Source organism: Astatotilapia calliptera, chromosome 18 (assembly GCF_900246225.1).
Source record: "Astatotilapia calliptera chromosome 18, fAstCal1.2, whole genome shotgun sequence".
Classification (NCBI taxonomy): domain Eukaryota; kingdom Metazoa; phylum Chordata; class Actinopteri; order Cichliformes; family Cichlidae; genus Astatotilapia; species Astatotilapia calliptera.
This window is the reverse complement of record NC_039319.1, coordinates 5,302,283-5,323,920: the sequence shown is the minus strand read 5'-3', so window position 1 is coordinate 5,323,920 and position 21,638 is coordinate 5,302,283. Positions and strand designations below refer to the sequence as shown.

The following is a 21,638-nucleotide window of genomic DNA, read 5'->3' as shown; positions in this document are numbered from 1 at the left end:
TATGTTCCTAACTGTGGAAACGGACAGCTTAAATCTCTGAGACAACTTTCTGTGTCCTTCCCCTAAACCATGATGGTGAACAGTCTTTGTCTTCAGGTCATTGGAGAGTTGTTTTGAGACCCCCATGTTGCTACTCTTCAGAGAAAATTAAAAGAGGGAAACTTACAGTTTGCCCCCCTTAAATACTCTTTCTCATTATTGGATTCACCTGTAAATGTAGGTAAGGGGTCACTGAGCTTACTAAGCCAATTTGAGCTCCAATAATTAGTTCTAAAGGTTTTGGAATCAATAAAATGACAACAGTGCCCAAATTTATGCACCTGCCTGACTTTGTTTAAACATTTATTGCACACTTTCTGTAAATCCATTAAACTTCATTTCACTTCTCAAATATCACTGTGTGTGTCTCCTATATGATATATTTAACTGATGTTTTTTATTGTAACAACCAACGATTTATACAGAAAAATAATGACTATTAACAAGGTTGCCCAAACTTTTGCATCCCACTGTATCAAAGTTTAACTGGGTCAAACGTATTGCTGCATGCTCCTGCAAATCACACAAACACATCAGACAAACACAAACATTGCCTTCCTTAAATGCCATTTGTATCTCTGTCAGAATCATTCTTTAGAGCCTCCCTTCACAGATGTGTTTGATCAGGATGGGTCTAAACAGCATTTCCTGTAGGAGGTGAACAAGAGCAGAGATCTTGAAGAACTGAAGCATCCGGTGACTATTCCCTGTGGACACAGCTACTCCATGAACTGTATTAAAAGCTTCTGGGATGAAGAGGAAAAGAAGAAAATCTACAGCTGCCCTCAGTGCAGACAGACTTTCACAGCGAGGCCTGTCCTGATGAAAAGCACCATGTTAGCAGATTTAGTGGAGGAGCTGAAGAAGACTGGACTCCAAGCTGCTCCTGCTGATCACTGCTATGCTGGACCTGAAGATGTGGCCTGTGATGTCTGCACTGGAAGAAAAATCAAAGCCTTCAAGTCCTGTCTGGCATTTTTGATCTCTTACTGTGAGAAACAGGAGGTGGAGGCCATCAATCAGTCTGCTGATCAAACAGTGGAGCACAGTGAGAAGATCTTCACTGAGCTGATCCATCTCATCCAGAAAAGAAGCTCTGATGTGAAGCAGCAGATGATACCAATATTAAACACAAACACTGGGTCTAATGACCCAGGACCATGACGACATCAAAGTTTAGATTTGTGTTAAATAAACAAAATACATATCAAATATCTGGTGTAATGCTTCTCATACAGTCTTCTCATCTAAAAATGAGTTTGATTTGTTACAGTGTGACTGTACAGTTGTGCCCATGCCTCATTCTCAAAGTGTGGGAAAGAACTTGGATGAAGATGTTTCTAAATATAAAGTTTGGTCTTTATTCATTGAAACGCAATGTTTTTGCTTAGGTTTTAAAAAATTTTTTTTTTAAAAATCCCCTGGTGTTGCTTGCTGAATGTTACAGCTCCAACAAGTCCAACAACCAAAGTGTAACTAGGTCACTGTTGTTATTGCATGACATAAAGAAAACATAGCACACCCTGCCTGTCACAGATAAAGCTCTTTATGACTCTTTGTTACATTCCCTTTACAGACAAGTTCATTTAAGCCTGTATTGAAAATGCATGGTGTTTACATAGTTGCTAAAGAGCCTCATTTTGTGTAAGAGGTCAACAGGAGCCGTGTCTCATTCACAAAGTGCAGGAAGGAACTAACATTGAAACGATTTAAAATTTAAAGTGTGACCTTAATTCATTATAGCTTCATTAATTTTGATAAAGATTTTAAAAACGTAACAAATACAAAGTCCCTGGTTGTTACATTCCAAATGTCAAATCTCCAGGTCCATCTATCAAAGATTAACTAGGTCGCAGTTGTTACAGCACAGTGTAATGCAAACATAACACACCCTGAAAACAGTGCCTCGTGATTTTATGACTTGTGGTACCTACCATTTACGGACCAATCTGTATTAGGGTGTATCTAAAATTTATGGTGTATGTGCAGTAAGTCTCATTTCCTTTAAGATGTGAACACGAGTAGCAATTTTTTTTTGCTACGGAATTCAGAAAGTGTCAGTCAGTGAGGGCAAAGCTGCACAGCAAGGAGATCGGAAAACTCAAATAACATTTTGAATTCTACAAAACTTTGGATAGAACAGAGTGTGTCTGTGACTGCACAATAGAACTGCAGCCATACCCTGGCTCTTATAAACAACTCATTGTCACTCTGCCAAGATATTTTTAGCGCCTCCCTTCACAGATGTGTCTGTATCAGGATGGGTCTAAACAACATGGTGTAAATGCAGTTGTTGGTGAGCCTCATTTCCTGTAGGAGGTGAACAAGAGCAGAGATCTGTTTCCCTTCAGAGCACAGAGGTTGTTTCTGTTCAGAGAAAGTCAAACTGTCTGACAGTCACTGAGAGACGGTGAAACGGCACAGCACATGAATCAAATGGACCAAATAAAATTCTGCTGTTCAGTCTGTTTGGATCTACTGAAGGATCCGGTGACTATTCCCTGTGGACACAACTACTGCATGAACTGTATTAAAACCCACTGGGATGGAGAGGAAAAGAAGAAAACCTACAGCTGCCCTCAGTGCAGACAGACTTTCACACCGAGGCCTGCCCTGATGAAAAACACCATGTTAGCAGAATTAGTGGAGGAGCTGAAGAAGACTGGACTCCAAGCTGCTCCTGCTGATCACTGCTATGCTGGACCTGAAGATGTGGCCTGTGATGTCTGCACTGGAAGAAAAATAAAAGCCTTCAAGTCCTGTTTATTCTGTCTGGCATCTTTCTGTAAGGAACACCTTCAGCCTCATTATGATGTGGTTCCATTAAAGAAACACAAGCTAATGGAACCATCCAAGAAGCTCCAGGACAACATCTGCTCTCGTCATGATGAGGTGAAGAAAATGTTCTGCCGTACTGATCAGCAGATTATCTGTTATCTCTGCTCTATGGATGAACATAAAGGCCACGACACAGTCTCAGCTGCAGCAGAAAGGACTGAGAGGCAGAGAGAGCTGGAGGTGAGTCGACAAAACATCCAGCAGAGAATCCAGGACAGAGAGAAAGATGTGAAGCTGCTTCAACAGGAGGTGGAGGCCATCAATCAGTCTGCTGATCAAACAGTGGAGCACAGTGAGAAGATCTTCACTGAGCTGATCCATCTCATCCAGAAAAGAAGCTCTGATGTGAAGCAGCAGATCAGATCCCAGCAGGAAACTGAAGTGAGTCGAGTCAAAGAGCTTCAGGAGAAGCTGGAGCAGGAGATCACTGAGCTGAAGAGGAAAGATGCTGAGCTGAAGCAGCTATTGAAGCAGCTCTCACACACAGAGGATCACATCCAGTTTCTACACAACTACCCCTCACTGTCAGCACTCAGTGAGTCTACAGACTCATCCAGCATCAATATCCGTCCTCTGAGCTACTTTGAGGATGTGACAGCAGCTGTGTCAGAGGTCAGAGATAAACTACAGGACATTCTGAGAGAGGAACGGACAAACATCTCACTGACAGTCACTGAAGTGGATGTTTTACTGTCAGATCCACCAGAGCCAAAGACCAGAGCTGGATTCTTAAAATATTCATGTGAAATCACACTGGATCCAAACACAGCAAACAAACAGCTGTTATTATCAGAGGGGAACAGAAAAGCAACATTAATGAATCAACAACAGTCTTATTCTGATCATCCAGACAGATTCACTGTACGATATCAGGTCCTGAGTAGAGAGAGTCTGACTGGACGTTGTTACTGGGAGGTGGAGTGGAGAGGGAGAGGAGGTTATGTAGTAGTTTCGTATAAGAATATTATCAGAGAAGATTGTGGGAATGAATCTAAATTTGGACATAATGACAAATCTTGGGCATTAAATTGTTATCAAAACCGTTATAAATTGTGGTACAACAACATCCAAACTCCTGTCTCAGGTCCTCGTTCCTCCAGAGTAGGAGTGTACCTGGATCACAGAGCAGGTATTTTGTCCTTCTACAGCGTCTCTGAAACCATGACTCTCCTCCACAGAGTCCAGACCACATTCACTCAGCCGCTCTATGCTGGACTTTGGCTTTACTGCAATTTTGGAGACACTGCTGAGTTCATTAAACTCAAGTAGAATGAAGTATTTTGGTATTGTCTAATATTGTTGTATTTTACTTTTATACAATGGTGACATGCTTGAATCCCTGTTGGATTCTGAAATCACATATCCGGATGTTTGCACTCATGGAGATTCTGCTAGTTTTATTAAACTGAAATAGATCAAAATCTTTCATATTGTTCTGCTTTTTAATCTATAATATATCGTTATTGTTTTTTCTCTCCATGCTGGTTGTGGCATTTCTCAACACCACAGAGATCAGCTGTCAGTCAAACAAAACAAACAGTTTTTGTTTGTTTTGGGGTTGTTTGTTAAGACTGTCACAGTCCTGCGTCTGCCACCCAGTGTTTTGAGTTTTGTACTATTATTGATTTTTGGTTTTGGTTTTCAGTATTATTTTCAGTGCTCTGCTTCTGTGTCTCAGGCTCTTCGTTCCCGGGGTTCAGGTTTTCATAACGTTTACTACCTTCCTCATGTTCTTTTAGTTAGTTTATCCCAGTTCAGGTTCTGTCTGTCTAAGACTTTGTTTGGATTTTGCCTTTCACTTTAAATAAATTCACTCACAGCTGCGCTGTTGTCAGTGCCTCTTCTCTCCACATGGTTGCCTGGCTAACCGTGACATAGACAGTTTGGGTTTTGGGGGTTATGATTTTTTTTTAAGTTAGTTCAAAAGTGTTTTATGACATTTAGTTTTTACACATCTTCCTGCAGGTTTACAACTAAAGTCTGTGAACTGAGGTCAACACAAGAGGGCGCCTTCATCCTGCTAACAGAGGAGCTGGGAACTCACACAAGTGCAGGAAGATGAAGTTTGGAGCACTTTGGCAACAGTGGAAATAAAAACTCCCTTTTAAAGCAAAGAAACCTCCAGCAGAACCAGGCTCTGCAGTGCCCAGTTGGGACTGAGGGAGGAGGACATGATAAACACACCCACCCACTCCACCATGCCATGTTATATTCTTCACTTCTATTGTGCACTTTTTCACCCAGAACGTTAGACTCACGTGCAGTTTCCACATGTAAAAAATAATTAAAAATCTGAATGTGTGTTCATCTGATTTATTAAACACTTAAACACAAGCTACAGTATTAAATGAGGCTTTTGCCAGGATTGTCTTTCATCCCCACTGTAGCTCACAGTAACGATCAAACCTTGTGTAATAACTGTGTAATTATATCTACAGATTCATGGACAACGGTGTCATATATTGACTGCAAATTATCACTATATGCTATTATTATCATTTTTAGTATAAAATTACACAATTCTTAATTTGTATATTTTATTAAACATTATTATAAACAAATGAAGGGAAACATTTCAAGCTCAATTGATAGATGACTATACTTTACTATAGTTAATTGTCGGAATTAAATATTTAAACCATAAATTTGTTGGCAAACGTTACTTTCTTTTTCAACACATTGTTGTGCCACACCCAACGATTTAATCTTTGGCCTGTCGTGGTTCAATCCCGAGACTGTCTCACACTCCAGGTGTGAGATTAAAACACAGTGCAGTACAAAGTGTGAAAAAAATAGTAATAATAATGCAGAAATGCAGAAATTATACTAGATAAGTAGTTAATAAGGTAGTGACAGTTTGAGCTTTCCATTACGGCCCATGATTTTTTTCTTTGCACCTGCTGCTTCCTGTTAATGATCGGCTTGATGGTAAACAGGTGACAATCATTTGTTGCTCAGTGAAGTCTTGCCTTTAACCCTTCCCAGTTTTTTGTCACCTAATATACCGACTGCTTCACCTGCTGATGTTTTTCAGAGAATAACAACATTTACTATAAATAATGTTTTACAGTTAAATATAAATCTTAAAGGAATCATCTATAACACATAATTAGTGGCCTTGTCTGTGTTTAGGCTCAACATCAACATGGTAACGAACACATATACTAAACCCTGAACCCTGAATTTCTAACCTGTCAGAAATTGTTTATTCAAAAGTAAACTAGGCTTCATAAGTTAAGTAACTATGGCACTATACCGCACACTACGTGTACTTTTTTAAATAAGAAAATGATCAGCCCTATGACTCGTAGAGAACTTTTACTTTTTTTTACATACTGGTTTTTCCAGCTATTGTGCATTGTGACTGACGCTGAGCATATAAATAAACACGGAAAGAAACAATGAGTGTGAGTGTCTGACAGGCAGTTAGTCATTATAAGCAACAAAATAAACTCCTACCAACAAGTCTTTCTGGGTAAGTTTGATAAATCAGGATATTTATTACCAAAGAAAAGCTTAATGCATAAGTGAAGTCACAGATCTTCTCGCGGTGTTGGTTTCTCTACATCTCTACTAACGATCTAAGAACTTTCAAACTACCTGCATTAACTAACTAAAATAACTTGACGCAGTGCCCGTTCCTCCTCCTCAGCTGCTTTGAGGACAACAATACTCATATTGTAAAATCACAAAGGACAGGCTCTTTGCAAAGCAGAGTGAAGGAGGCCATCTATGTTAAGGACGGGAAACCATAGCTCAGAATCAGAATTGGTTTACACACAAACAAGCAATTTGTCCTGGAGTCACAGTGATATGAGTGAGTCATATGCACAGATATTATAACAGAAATTAAAATGCATGAAAAGGCCATAAATGGGAGCGAGGGAGAATAAATAGAAGATGATGTGCAAAGTTGTGGGGGGGGTGTTTAATAGTCCAGCAGCCTGGTGAAAGAAACTGCTGTTATGCTCTGAGCTGTTAGTTCTGATGGACCCTGAGGAGACAAACAGTTCATGTCCGGAGTGGGAAGAGTCAGCAGCACTCTTCCTTGCCTGTCTCAGGTGATCTTGTACGGGCAGCCAATCACCTTCTCCTTAGTGGATGACGCACTGCAGCCAGCCTTTGTCCATGGGCAGCATAGCAGATGGTGATGGAGGAGGTGAGGATAGATTCAATGATGCAAGTGTAAAACTGCAACATCATTGACTTTTGACCAACTAATAATTAAATTCTGTTTCACACATTAAATCATGATATTGTCCTAAAAGATCTAGAATACCACCTTTGATACAGAGTAATTTGTTCCTAGACCTCATTCCTGTGGTGTAGGAACCAGCTGTAGATACATAAAGTTATTATCTATTATTATTTGATTTGATTTTCTTAAAACTTGAAAGCACGTGTTTACAGCTAATCAAGTCTTCAGTATGTGGAATGCCCCCAATGTGTATTCCTACAAGAACATATACGTGTGAACAATGTGTTAAGTAGAGGATGACAATGCCAGAATAATGTTGTTTCTACCAGTGTGGAAAAATTGGTTTATATATTCAATAATAAAAATCTTTTACAAGACTTGCAGTGCTGTGTAAAAGCTTTGAGTCACCCTTCATTTGTTTATATTTTGCTTTCCAGGATCCAGACTTTCTAAAAAAAAATTTAATGTCCTTCAGCAATAATTCTGAAGGGTTTGTGATAGTGTTTTATAATCCCCACACACACTTTTAAGCTGCTTAACATTGACCTGATAATCCTTCAAGCATAAAAAAAACACGCAACTCAAGGAAAGAATCAGTGTTGTGCATACAAATGACAGACAACTTGGCAAAGAAGGCTTTTAAAACTGTAGCTTTAGGCACTTTGTTGCTTGCAGTAACAACATATGTTAGTACCCAGGACAGGTTACACCAAAAAGCTTCTGTTCAATGAAGATTAATGGGGAAAAAAAACAATCTTTGTTTCACATGAATTAATCAGCTCATGACAAACAAAGCAATACCCAGTTGTTCCGCAATCTCAACAGCAGGCTGAGAACAATTTCACTGCACTGTAACAGGTTAAAAGCACAATAAGTGAAGAGAACAAACTTTGTTCTTGATTTTTACACCTAATTAGTTTCACTGCAGCCCGTAAGAAGCAAACACATCAATGCATAAACATAAAAAAGGACAAAAAAGTCTAGTCCACCTTAAGGGGAACACACAACTCTTTTTTTATCTGTACTGGCTCACTTACCAGGATGGGCGAGACAAATGAGTAAATCCCCCCCAAAAAAAACGAATCACAAAAGAAACAGCAAAACCTCCACAGCAAGAGCAGCAAGGGGCTCAAAACAGGGTTGAAACTCAGCTTCTGTTGGAGCTCGAACCATGAAGGAGCATCACAGACTAAGACATTAGAACTGGTAATAAATATGAATAAATAAGAATAAAAATAAACACATGCTGTAGGTGTAGTGCATGAAGTGACTGTATTCTCTTATTTATTGTTTTCTTGTGTTTGATTAAACTCCAAATGTTCTATTCTTTGACTTATGATTTTGATTTTCTAAGCTTTAAAAAAAAACTGTCTGCATCATTGTGTGGTTTTCTTTTTTGTGGTTATCACAGCGTCCGTTCTTTAACCTGTTTGTTTCATGTTCCTCTCCCTCCTGTTTTGTGTGATTCTAATGTCCTTTTAGGGGATTCTTCTGTCTTTCTTCAGCCAATGAAGGCTCGCGTTTTGTTTCTTAACAGATCTGTCTTGCATTTATGTCCTCTCTACTGTGACAGGTTTGTATGGCTGTACTTGCCAAACATGTCCTGCCTCTTCAGAAACTCCTGTTCCTGGAAAAACCACTGTTGACTCCGCCCACTTCGGTGGTGCATAAATTTCCTTGTTCACATGTTTTCTAGTTCCTCGATGGGTGTAACCAGCATGTCTGTGGTGAGCAACTACTTTCCTTGTTTCTCACAATTAGACACTGCAAGGTGAAATGGCACAGCAAGAAAGGTTCTGCTGTTCAATCTGTCTGGATTTACTGAAGAATCCGGTGACTATTCCCTGTGGACACAACTACTGCATGAACTGTATTAAAACCCACTGGGATGAAGAGGATCAGAAGGAAAACTGTAGGTGCCCTCAGTGCAGACACCCCTTCACACCGAGACCTGCACTGGTGAAAAACACCATGTTAGCAGATTTAGTGGAGGAGCTGAAGAAGACTGGACTCCAAGCTGCTCCTGCTGATCACTGCTATGCTGGACCTGAAGATGTGGCCTGTGATGTCTGCACTGGGAGACAAATGAAAGCCTTCAAGTCCTGTTTATTCTGTCTGGCATCTTACTGTGAGAAACACCTTCAGCCTCATTATGATGTGGCTGCATTAATGAAACACAAGCTGGTGGAGCCCTCCAAGAAGCTCCAGGAGAACATCTGCTCTCGTCATGATGAGGTGATGAAGATGTTCTGCCGTACTGATCAGCAGAGTATCTGTTATCTCTGCTCTGTGGATGAACATAAAGGCCACGACACAGTCTCAGCTGCAGCAGAAAGGACTGAGAGGCAGAGAGAGCTGGAGGTGAGTCGACAAAACATCCAGCAGAGAATCCAGGACAGAGAGAAAGATGTGAAGCTGCTTCAACAGGAGGTGGAGGCCATCAATCAGTCTGCTGATCAAACAGTGGAGCACAGTGAGAAGATCTTCACTGAGCTGATCCATCTCATCCAGAAAAGAAGCTCTGATGTGAAGCAGCAGATCAGATCCCAGCAGGAAACTGAAGTGAGTCGAGTCAAAGAGCTTCAGGAGAAGCTGGAGCAGGAGATCACTGAGCTGAAGAGGAAAGATGCTGAGCTGAAGCAGCTCTCACACACAGAGGATCACATCCAGTTTCTACACAACTACCCCTCACTGTCAGCACTCAGTGAGTCTACAGACTCATCCAGCATCAATATCCGTCCTCTGAGCTACTTTGAGGATGTGACAGCAGCTGTGTCAGAGGTCAGAGATAAACTACAGGACATTCTGAGAGAGGAATGGACAAACATCTCACTGACAGTCACTGAAGTGGAGCCAGAACCAAAGACCAGAGCTGAGTTCTTAAAATATTCATGTGAAATCACACTGGATCCAAACACAGCACACAAATGTCTGTTATTGTCAGAGGGGAACAGAAAAGTAACAGTAATGAATGAACAACAGTGTTATTACCATCATCCAGACAAATTCACTTATTGGTGTCAGGTCCTGAGTAGAGAGAGTCTGACTAGACGTTGTTACTGGGAGGTGGAGTGGAGAGGGAGAGGAATTCATGTCGCAGTCGCTTACAAGGATATCGGTAGAGCAGGGTGGGGTAATGAGTGCAAATTGGGACGTAATGAAAATTCTTGGGCATTCAATTATTACAAAAACAGTTATACATTTTGGTACAACAACATCCAAACTCCTGTCTCAGGTCCTTGTTCCTCCAGAGTAGGAGTGTACCTGGATCACAGAGCAGGTATTTTGTCCTTCTACAGCGTCTCTGAAACCATGACTCTCCTCCACAGAGTCCAGACCACATTCACTCAGCCGCTCTATGCTGGACTCTGGCTTTACTCTGGTGTAATAAGCGCTAAATTCTGTAAATTATAATAGAATTTCATATTCATATAAATCTGCATTTAATGTTTTCTCCATTGTTGCGCCATTTCTGTTCTGCACAGAGATCAGCTGTCAGTCAACATTGTGGGTGGTACCTCAAAATTTCCAGTTGTTCTCCTGATGTTTTGCAGTTTATTCTCTGGAGATTATTCCTTTGTCTGTTTAGCCATGGAGGCTATCATCCCTCATAATGTTTTTAATTTGTAAAATTATTTTTTACATGAAAATGGAAACATCTCTGTGCTCCAAATGTGTAAATGAATATTTGTATTGATGTATTTTTATCTTGTTGTTTCTATTCCACTTTCAAGAACAGAGACGTGGGCAGACCCCCTTTAAAGAAATGTTCACACAGTTTTTTGTATCAGTATATAAAGAAAGGATAGAGAATTATATTTATGTTTAGCACACCAAATACTTATGATTTTGTTGTCTAAGCTGACAAACAAATTGAAGGTTTTAATAATTAAAAGAATGTCACAGTCCTTTGTCTTGATTCTAGGATCTCCCACAAAAAAATAAAGTTTAAGAGTGAACTGAAACCGTTTCATAATCAGGGAATACGATTTATATGAGATTATATTCATATGAGAAAATGAACAGATTTTGTTCATGCACATTTTTGTCCATGGATGTACTTTGCATGACACAAAAAATAATAATGTAATCATGTGACATCCGTGAACTATTTATTGCATGAAAAATATTTAGTTTTTTTGTGTTGGTTTGAATAAATTCTTAATAATTTAAATATTTAAACTGGCATTAAAATGATTGAAATCCTGAAAATAATTCAATGTTAGATCATTTTGGAAAAGGGGTCAAGCTGATTAGGTCATTTATGAAAAAAAAGCTAAAAAAAAAAAAAAAAAAAAAAAACACATATTGTTGTATGAGGATTTTATGACAAAGAATCAAAAGCATGCAAAATGCATCAACTGTATGGATGACATGTAAGGGTAAAAAGCACTACATTTCAAAAATTTGACTTAAAAGTAGATTTCCTGGAAATAATTCATCCAACAAGCTGTAACACAGACAAGGAAACAACAAAAAAGTTCAAGTAAATGAATAAAAATGCCCGGTGAGGTCATAAGGGTTAAATCAGGGTTCAGTACTGAAGGTGTCAGGCTTCATGGTGTGGAGGGAAGGAAAAGAGGACCCAAACGCAGGACTCGTGGATGAGTGATGAACTGAAGGCTGTTTATTATTGAGAATGGATGAACAGAACATGAACGAACACCAAACTGAAAACACGCACGACCGTAACGGCAACATCAACAATGACACAACAAGGGAATACACAGCTGAACGTGATTGAACTGATGACACACAGGAAGAGAACTAGAACATAATGCATGTGGACAGGAGGCACAGACAAGCAGGAAATATGAACAGGTGAAAAAGGAACCAAACATAAACAGAAAACACTCTGTCAGCGACCCAGGAACCCTGACAGAAGGCCATTTAAAGTTTATGCTTTTTACTGTATTGTAGCTGTATTGTTAAATACATATATGAACTCAAGTAACCCCATACATACCATAATTTATTCATACAGCACCTTAAAAACAACACATGGCCGACCAAAGTGCTGTACAGCAGAAATATAAAAAGTACAATAAAAATAACAAATACTGTACATAAATAACAATAAAATAACAGTTCCAGTTACCGACTGAGTCAAAGGCCAGCAAATAAAAATGAGTTTTAATGAGATTTACCACCATTGATATAGACGGCCTAATGTGAAGAGGAAGATCATCCCGAACCTTCGGGGCCACAATAGAGAACGCTCGGTCTGAGAGGGACTGAGAGCAACAGCTTTAGCTCGTACATATGTATTTATATTGTTTTCAATGTCATGCCGTAACCTACGGATAAGTCTTGTACATTCAATAGCAGGCTGCCACACCCACAGCTGAACTGTACTGTACCATATAAGAAGATTCATTTATTTGAAATGGCTCTTTAGTGGGAAGATAAGATATGAGTGGACAGGATGACACCAGAGCAGACCAGTGTCAACAGGAAGCACTCTGAGAGTGCAAACCTCTGCCAAGGCAGCTACTCTAGTCCACCTTAAGGGCAATACCCAAGTCCTCCAAAAAACACAAATCACAAAAGAAACAGCAAAACCTCCACAGCAAGAGCAGCAAGGGGCTCAAAACAGGGTTGAAACTCAGCTTCTGTTGGAGCTCGAACCATGAAGAAGCATCACAGACTAAGACAGTAGAGCTGGTAATAAATAAGAATAAAAATAAACACATCGTATGTGTAGTACATGAAGTGACTGTATTCTCTTATTTATTGTTTTCTTGTGTTTGATGAAACCCCAAATTATTTATTCAATTCACAAAACAAACAGCAAAACCTAATCATCCACATCAGGAGCAGCAAGGGGCTCAAAACAGGGTTGCTATTTTAATCAATTTGTTCCAACTGTTTTATAAGCGTCTTTTAAAAAAGCACCACAAGTAAAAAAGTTTATTTCATTAGCAATCACTGAAGTGGAGGCTTTACTCACACAACCAGGGCCAAAGACCAGAGCTGTCTCAGGTCCTCGTTCCTCCAGAGTAGGAGTGTACCTGGATCACAGAGCAGGTATTTTGTCCTTCTACAGCGTCTCTGAAACCATGACTCTCCTCCACAGAGTCCAGACCACATTCACTCAGCCGCTCTAGGTCAGGGTTTTATAATAAACACGATTTTTACATCATTTCCTTCTGTTTTCAGCAGCAATAAAGTGTTCTATGATCTTTTTCAACAGGTAACTTTTCTAATCCATCTGTCCCATGGTCCCTGAATGCAGCATCAGTATTACAGTTTATGACACAGTGTGATATTACACATATTTAAATCTGTCTTTACTAATGATGCTGAAGCTGCTGAAGTTTCAGTGAAGTTTTGTCTTCCTGCAGGTTAACAGCCTGAAAGTGATGCACAACCCTGCCTTCATCCTGCTAATAAATCATGGCGTCCTGTACGAGTGTATCGTTCGTTACTCAGTTATTTGGTCTGGAGCTGTACCATCTAACTGTCACAGGCTGGGTCTCTGACTCGGCTATCTGAGTGTAGTTTGTATTTGTCTTATGTTCGATTTGTGATTATAATTTGTGTGATTCTTATTTCGGTTTTAGTTGAGGATGAGCTCGGCCATTATTTATCACTGTCTGTGTTTGGGTTCCTGTCTAGTTGCCAAATCTGTTAAGCTGGTATTGTCTTGTCTATGTTTTCTATTTTATTTTGTAAAGGTCCTGTGTTTCCCTTGGTCAGTGTGCTTAGCTTTACAACTCCACTGTGTGTCATTATGTGCATTTGTGTCAGCTGTTTCCTTGTGTGTTTCCACTTCCCCTGATCAGTCCTGGTGTGTATTTAGTCTGTGTTTTATTCTGTCTTTGTCAGAACATCTGTGTTTCCACGTCTAGTCATAGTTTAAGATCATAGCGCATGTCATAGTTAAATGTCATAGTTTAAAGACATTGTTGTCATAGCTTCTTTGTTTTTCATAGTCTTCACAGTTTCATGTGTATCTCTTGTTACCAGCCAAATAAAAACTCGGTCTTTGTTCCAGTTCAGTCCCGTCTCCTTGCCTGTGTCTGCTCCTCCTGCCTCGCAGACTGTGACACTAACATTGTAGAATTGAAAAACAGGACTTGCTTTAGACATTTTCTGTGTGATTGGAGTCGTGGGATGACGTTTCCCTTTAATTTTTCAACTATTTTCACAAGCTACATTTACTGGCCTTGTAATTTCGGTTTGTTCCTGACATCAACATTTTCAACACGGTCTCTGTATGTCGTTTTCTCTGAATTTCTGGTGGCCAGTCAATCACAGTTCAAAGATACAAACTGTTCAAAGGTTGAAACTTATCAGGACGGTCTTGTTTGATTGTGGATAACACAAGTTAACTTGTTTAACCTTCATTTATGTCCCGCAGCCTCTTCATATTGTTGAAATCAAATCACATGATTATCATACAGCCAGATTCACTCAGCTCTGGATCGGTCTCCAACAGGTTCAGCTGCAGAGTCAGGTGACAACTATATTTGCATTTGTATGTTATCAATCAAGCTACTGTTTATATAGGAGCTCATTTAATGCAGCTTAAGTTTGCATAACATCCATCCTCCCTTTGACAACAAAAGCCTAGTACACTGTGTTTACTGAAAGAAAGGATCTCTTGTTGCGTTGCTATAGGTTCAAACATGACTGATGCCATTCAAAGTACACAAACTGGAAACGCTGCCAAAGCTGTGCCTGACTGCATTGTACCTTACTATGTAACCAATACATTTTAAGCCTGGTCTCTATGCCTGTGGAACTGGGGCCTTACCTTAGTCAAAGTAACCCTACCCCATTTTCACAATACCCTCATTTGGCCTGTGATTGGAATATTTAGTTGAAATGTCTAAATGTTCTATAGCCTGGACACCTATCCAGGGCATACGCCACCTTACATGCAAAGACAGCTGAGAAAGATTTTGGGGGGTTTTTGTTTGTTTTTTTATACATAGTAAAGTAAAGCTAAGATTGCCATGACATGGCGTCCACGAACTGGCAAGCGAAAGCAAGGCCGACCAAAGACCACATGGCGTCGAACATTTATGGACGACCTGAGAACTGTCGACATTGCCTGGGACGAAGCTGAAGCAGTCGCTGCTGACCGACATCGATGGAGATCACTAGCTGCCCGATGCGCCGCTCGGCGTAGGAGGAACTAAGTACTAAGTAAGTAAAGTAAAGCTTACAGCTTTCCTGGACTAAAGGTCACATTGGTCTATAAGTGACAAAACTAAGAGTTTTAGTAATCGCTTGTATACAACTTTATTTTTAATTTACCATCTAAAAATTAAGGTGACCAAAGTCTTAAAGTTAAAATTTTTTAAAACCTGATAATCCCTCCTATTCTTCTCACTCTCTAACACTTTATTTCTTTGTGGTCCACATGTTTGCTTTTTCCCTTCAATTCTGCAGTTTGATCAACAGGTGGTCTTGCGTAAGAGCTGGCAGAACCCATTTACTGCAGAAGGTTATGTTGCTTACATAACAGCTCAGCGTAGTTTTGGTTATAAGGAAAAGAAACTCAGACAGTCGCTGACACTGTTGGGTGAAATGGCGCAGAAAGGAGTTCAGCTGGACCGAGAAAACTTCTCTTGTTCGATCTGTTTGGATCTACTGAAGGATCCGGTGACTATTCCCTGTGGACACAACTACTGCATGAACTGTATTAATGGCTTTTGGGATGAAGAGGAAAAGAAGAAAATCTACAGCTGCCCTCAGTGCAGACAGACGTTCACAGCGAGGCCTGTCCTGGTGAAAAACACCATGTTAGCAGATTTAGTGGAGGAGCTGAAGAAGACTGGACTCCAAGCTGCTCCTGCTGATCACTGCTATGTTGGACCTGAAGATGTGGCCTGTGATCTGTGCTCTGGCATGAAGCTAAAAGCCGTGAAATCCTGTCTAGTGTGTTTGGTTTCTTACTGTGAGAAACACCTTCAGCCTCATTATGATGTGGCTCCATTAAAGAAACACAAGCTGGTGGAGCCCTCCAAGAAGCTCCAGGAGAACATCTGCTCTCGTCATGATGAGGTGATGAAGATGTTCTGCCGTACTGATCAGCAGAGTATCTGTTATCTCTGCTCTGTGGATGAACATAAAGGCCACGACACAGTCTCAGCTGCAGCAGAAAGGACTGAGAGGCAGAGAGAGCTTGAGGTGAGTCGACAAAACATCCAGCAGAGAATCCAGGACAGAGAGAAAGATGTGAAGCTGCTTCAACATGATGTGGAGGCCATCAATCAGTCTGCTGATCAAACAGTGGAGCACAGTGAGAAGATCTTCACTGAGCTGATCCATCTCATCCAGAAAAGAAGCTCTGATGTGAAGCAGCAGATCAGATCCCAGCAGGAAACTGAAGCGAGTCGAGTCAAAGAGCTTCAGGAGAAGCTGGAGCAGGAGATCACTGAGCTGAAGAGGAAAGATGCTGAGCTGAAGCAGCTCTCACACACAGAGGATCACAACCAGTTTCTACACAACTATTCCTCACTGTCAGCACTCAGTGAGTCTACAGACTCATCCAGCATCAATATCCGTCCTCTGAAGTTCTTTGAGGATGTGACAGCAGCTGTTTCAAAGGTCAGAGATAAACTACAGGACATTCTGAGAGAGGACTGGACAAAAATCTCACTGACAGTCACTGAAGTGGAGCCAGAACCAAAGACCAGAGCTGAGTTCTTAAAATATTCACATGAGATCACACTGGATCCAAACACAGCGCACACATATCTGTTGTTATCAAAGGGGAACAAAAGAGTAACGTTAATGAAACAAGATCAGTTTTATTCTGATCATCCAGACAGATTCACTAAATGTTGGCAGGTCCTGAGTAGAGAGAGTCTGACTGGACGTTGTTACTGGGAGGTGGAGAGGAGAGGGGGAGGAGTTTATGTAGCAGTCGCATACAAGAGTATCAACAGAGAGCAGAGCTGGAAAAAATGTGGATTTGGACGAAATGACAAATCTTGGGCATTGAATTTTTCCAAAGATATTTATACACTTTGGTACAACAACAGCCAAACTCCTGTCTCAGGTCCTCGGTGTTCCAGATTAGGAGTGTACCTGGATCACAGTGCAGGTGTTTTGTCTTTCTACACCATCTCTGAAAACATGAGTCACCTCCTCAGGGTCAAGACCACATTCAGTCAGCCAGTCTATGTCGGACTTTGGCTTGAAGGTGATGCAGGAAACTTTTGCGAAATCAGATAGACTGAAGTCATCCATAATGAGGTGTGTTTAAATCTACACTTTGTCTTTTATTACAACACAGAGATGGAAAGTCAGTGAAACATTTGACAATTTGGACTTCATAAAATGAAATTGAAAACTTCTCTGTGCTCTAAATGATTGTTTAACATTTGTTTTTATGTATATCTATGTTGTTGTCTCTCTTCCACTTCACAGGTCTAAAAGTAATCACCAGACCTGCCTTTAACACATATACTCTGTTTATCATATCCTAAATATATAATTACATTTGCATCTATCATTTGGGAGACAAAATATTTTCTTGTTTTGTAAATTAACAAACAAGTTGTTTCTTCTATGTAAGTAATGAATGATGACATAATTTATTTTAATGTGTGGACAAATGGATGCTTTTTTAAATGAAAAGTTTTGAGGTATGAACAAACCCTTCATTCCAGGATCTCACTCAGATTTGATACAGAATATGTGAAACTAGTTTGAGGAGAAAACTGAAGTGGTTTTCCTCCTAAAACACCACAAAGGTCAAAGTTCATTCAGAGCAGAACAACCCAGGACATTCATCAGTCAGATAGACCTTTTCTTTCACTAAAACAGCTTCATTACAGAGAAATAATTCAAGCTGATTCTTTTATTAATTCATTCATTTTCATTTCACTTATTGTTTATTTTTACACATACTTGTACACATTTCTTTAACAAAATCATAATAATCACACATTTCTATAGCAACTCACTTTGTTCATGTTTTCAATTTAATTTTCTATTCAATTTTGTTTATACACATCGCGAAATCGCAACGACAGTCACCTCAAGGCGCTTTATATTGTAAGGTAGACAATAATACAATAATACAGAAAGACACAAACCCAACAATCATATGACCTCCTATGAGCAGCACTTTGGTGACAGTGGGAAGGAAAAACTCCCTTTTAACAGGAAGAAACCTCCGGCAGAACCAGGCTCAGGGAGGGACGGGGCCATCTGCTGCGACTACTTGGGGGTGAGAAAAGGAAGACAGGATAAAGACATGCTGTGGAAGACAGCCAGAGATTAATATCAGATATTATTCAATGCAGAGAGGTAGTGAGTTAAGAAGGTGACTGAAGAAGAAATACTCAATGCATCATGTTTTAAACACATACGTGTGTATAAGTGTGTCGTAAACCATGGATAATGCTGCAAGCTGTTCATTGACTTCTGTAAATCACTTTTAACTGCAACTGTGTCTGTTAAACACACCTGAAACAATGTGTTATCTCACTTTAAGGAAGAATATTTGAAATTATATAGTTGAACTGTATTAAAAAATATTTTAGAAACAGTTGTTTTTGCTATCATGCATTCCACGTTTGCATAAATATGCCTCGGTCTGTATTATAGTTCCTGTGGTCCTGTTTGCAGAGCTTTATTAACAATTTGGGATTTAAAAGAGTGTTCGGACTTAAACACAAACACGATGCACAGGTTATGCTGCTGCAGACTCTCAGCAGGAGCTCAGTTCAAAAGGACATGAAAATGTAGTAAGTGTAGAGGTTTATAGAGCATTTTATTATACACCAGATGAGTCTGCTGGATGTGGGTTGAGTGCTCTAAATATAAAAACGTTGTGTTCAAAGGTTACCCAGCTGTCAGATCAGTGTATGGTGTGTCCCAAAGAGTAAAACTTTATTTAATATCTTGGGAACTGTAAACAACATTAGTGGGTAATGAAAAATCTAAACCTGTGGATTCATGTTAGACGTGTGCTAAGGCAATATGTGGTTTTCATGTTCTGTTGAGCCAGCTAAGGCAATTTAAGCCAGCCTGTGTTAACTTCCTTTGTGGTGTAACACTGGTTAGGTTCCAGATTAGAGATCAACACATATAAATCACCGCACACTGACCAATCAGTTCTCTGGGAAATATTGTCACTGAATAAAATGAGTGATAAATAACACAAAACCTAATGTCTTTGACTCCAGTACTCTGTCTTTGCAGCACAGTCCTCAGTACTTCTGTTGTAACAGTTTGTGCCACGACAGACTTCCAGTGCTGAGTTTACTGATCTTATCTCACACATGCCTTCAAAATGATGTTGCTCAAACTTATCTGTTGTTTAGCCAGCTGCTCCTACAGAGTAGATCACATTTCCTTGAATTTTCTGCTAAATTGTTTCTCTCCTCCTTTAAAATGTGCCTCACAATCTAACAGTAGCTCTGAATGTTGTCACTTTGTGCCAGGAAGCATCTTGGCATCGACTTTCAGTCCAGGATTTGAAATGTGTACTGGCTAGAGGTCAACCATGTAAAGACAGACAGTGCACAGGAGTGATTTGTAACAGGAGGACAATAGCAAGAGTGAAAGGGAGGGTTTACACAGTGGTAGTGAGACTTAGAGGTGGCAAAGCTGAAGACCAGGATAGACGAGGTTAGAGATGGAGGAAATAAAGGAGTAAAAGACCAAAGATAAGATTAATGGATGCAGTGAAGGAAAACATCCAGCGGGTTGGTGTGACAGAGGAAGATAACTGGGAGAGATGGAGGAAAATGATCTGCAACCCCTGAAGGGAGTGGCCGAAAGAAGACGACGACTGACATTCCACAGAAAGTTGCTCATTTCAGCTCATTTCTGTTGTTGTCTTTCAGTCAGGAAGCGCGACCTAGTTTTGCAGAGTTATGTCCACTATGTCCGCTTACATAAAGCCATGTCATTGTGTTGGATTCCAGCAATTCTTGTTCCAAAGAAAACAACCTGAATCCCTGTGAGAGCAGCTGTAAAGCACCTCTACAAGACAACTTTTTAAATGGTTATGGTCAGTTATTATTCATTATTACTGTATTTTATTGAATGACAGTACCAATAAGATGGTCGATTTTACGCTAGAGGCCCAATGAGACAGGGTGTCATTAATTGTGGAGCAACTGCAGCTGTAGTAACAGGATCAGTACAAGAATATTTAGGCTTTATCTGTTTTATCTGTGACAAGCTGTTCTCATCTTTATCCCTGCCATCTCTGCTTTACCGTCAACAACTTGGATATCAAATTCAAACCAGTCTGACGGGTCAGTGTGGGCTCGCATGAGCTGGGAGAGAACGCAGCAGTGGGTAGGAGTCAGTTGCTGCAACTTTAATGCAAGTCGCCTGACATTCAGTTTACTCGTTTAGTCCAAATTAAATGTTGCTCCTGTATTCTGTCCTGCTGGGCGTGAAGAGGAAAAGATGACAGAGATTTTTCAACCTTTCCTTTCAAATATAACATCTAATTCTGAGACAGACGTATGAAGGGAATCTGCTGGAATGGGCAGCAGGTCTTTGCTGCAGTTTAATTACCACCTCTATAAGTCTCAGCATGTTTTCATGAAGTTGTTTTCCCCTTGTTGGCTTTAACCTCAAAGAATAGTTTTGTCAATGTCATCTAAGAAGCACCCTGATAACTGTAATTCTGGTAACTTGAATAAACTTGAAAGAACTTGAAAAACACTTTTTACTGGACAGATGGGATCATCCCAGCACACTCTCTACTCTCAAAGTGAGATGGTTCTTGTTAGCTGGTTGGATACCACACATCACAGTCCTCCAGGTAAGATGGTTGTCAGTCTCTTTAGGCCTAGCTTCCCACTCCACTGATGTTTCTGAAAAATCCAGGACATCAGTAAACGTGGCGACCAGTAAATGAGGTTCAAGTAATTGTAGACACCATTGCCACCTGGTAAAAGATGACAAGAAGTCTTTAGCTCCCCCTTAAAATTGTTATTTACATTCTGGCTGAGTGTGCTCCGCAACAAAAGATAAGACAGAAAACAGACACGTGCTCTGCAACATCAGTTTCACAAACGGCTGCTCTGTTTTCCATTTAGTCACTAGGGGGCAGCAATGGACCAGTACAGAATAAACTTTAATCCAAACTAATCCTATAATAATAAACTGCAACAGTCTACTGTGTTATTTTAACACACACACACACACACACACACACACACACACACACACACACACATATATATATATATATATATATATATATATATATATATATATATGCACGATTAAGCCTACATTTGAATGCTGTTTTTAATATTAATTATTTAGTTGCTCTCAAATCTGAGCTGCAGCTGAAGGAATAACAACTAAAACCATCTGTCAAACATTAATATAATACTCAGTTATAGTCCATCAGTTTATCTTTGTCCTGATGATAGAGTTGTGATATTGGCAAGTTTATTAAATTACACGATCTGCATTTTTGAGTAGATTAATACTGACCTCGCTTAAAGTATTCATACAGTGCTTTTAATATTAAACCTTCAGCCCTCCTGCAGCCAGTATACTTCCATCCATAGTTGTGACTGGTCGGATGCTGCCGACACCACCACTTACATGTGACCAGGCCAGT

At 40.0% G+C, this 21,638-nt stretch overlaps 3 protein-coding genes across 4 annotated transcripts; all 3 read left to right on the top strand.

Moving 5' to 3' along the window:
* The first annotated feature begins 950 nt into the window (after positions 1–950).
* On the top strand, positions 951–11,049 carry LOC113011251 (tripartite motif-containing protein 16-like). 2 transcript variants are annotated; one of them, XM_026150702.1, is made up of 2 exons: positions 951–987; positions 9,161–11,049. In XM_026150702.1, exon 2 carries the CDS (start codon positions 9,161–9,163, stop codon positions 10,487–10,489), a length of 1,329 nt encoding a protein of 442 aa, XP_026006487.1. In that variant the 5' UTR covers positions 951–987; the 3' UTR covers positions 10,490–11,049. The 2 variants fall into 2 exon arrangements, with proteins under 2 accessions (XP_026006487.1, XP_026006486.1); XM_026150701.1 differs by lacking the exon at positions 951–987 and having other exon boundaries at positions 8,793–11,049.
* LOC113011248 (tripartite motif-containing protein 16-like) lies at positions 2,315–4,700 on the top strand. The gene has a single exon (XM_026150698.1). The coding sequence runs from the start codon at positions 2,467–2,469 to the stop codon at positions 4,144–4,146; it is 1,680 nt and encodes a 559-aa protein (XP_026006483.1). The 5' UTR covers positions 2,315–2,466; the 3' UTR covers positions 4,147–4,700.
* A 4,368-nt stretch (positions 11,050–15,417) lies between the features above and the next one.
* On the top strand, positions 15,418–18,117 carry LOC113011252 (E3 ubiquitin/ISG15 ligase TRIM25-like). Its single transcript, XM_026150703.1, has one exon. It carries the CDS (start codon positions 15,614–15,616, stop codon positions 17,264–17,266), a length of 1,653 nt encoding a protein of 550 aa, XP_026006488.1. The 5' UTR covers positions 15,418–15,613; the 3' UTR covers positions 17,267–18,117.
* The last annotated feature ends 3,521 nt before the right edge of the window (positions 18,118–21,638 follow it).

Excerpts from the sequence above, each read along its gene's own strand:
- LOC113011252 (XM_026150703.1), top strand. The coding sequence starts at position 15,614 with ATGGCGCAGAAAGGAGTTCAGCTGGACCGAGAAAACTTCTCTTGTTCG.
- LOC113011251 (XM_026150701.1), top strand. The coding sequence starts at position 8,852 with ATGGCACAGCAAGAAAGGTTCTGCTGTTCAATCTGTCTGGATTTACTG.
- LOC113011248 (XM_026150698.1), top strand. The coding sequence starts at position 2,467 with ATGAATCAAATGGACCAAATAAAATTCTGCTGTTCAGTCTGTTTGGAT.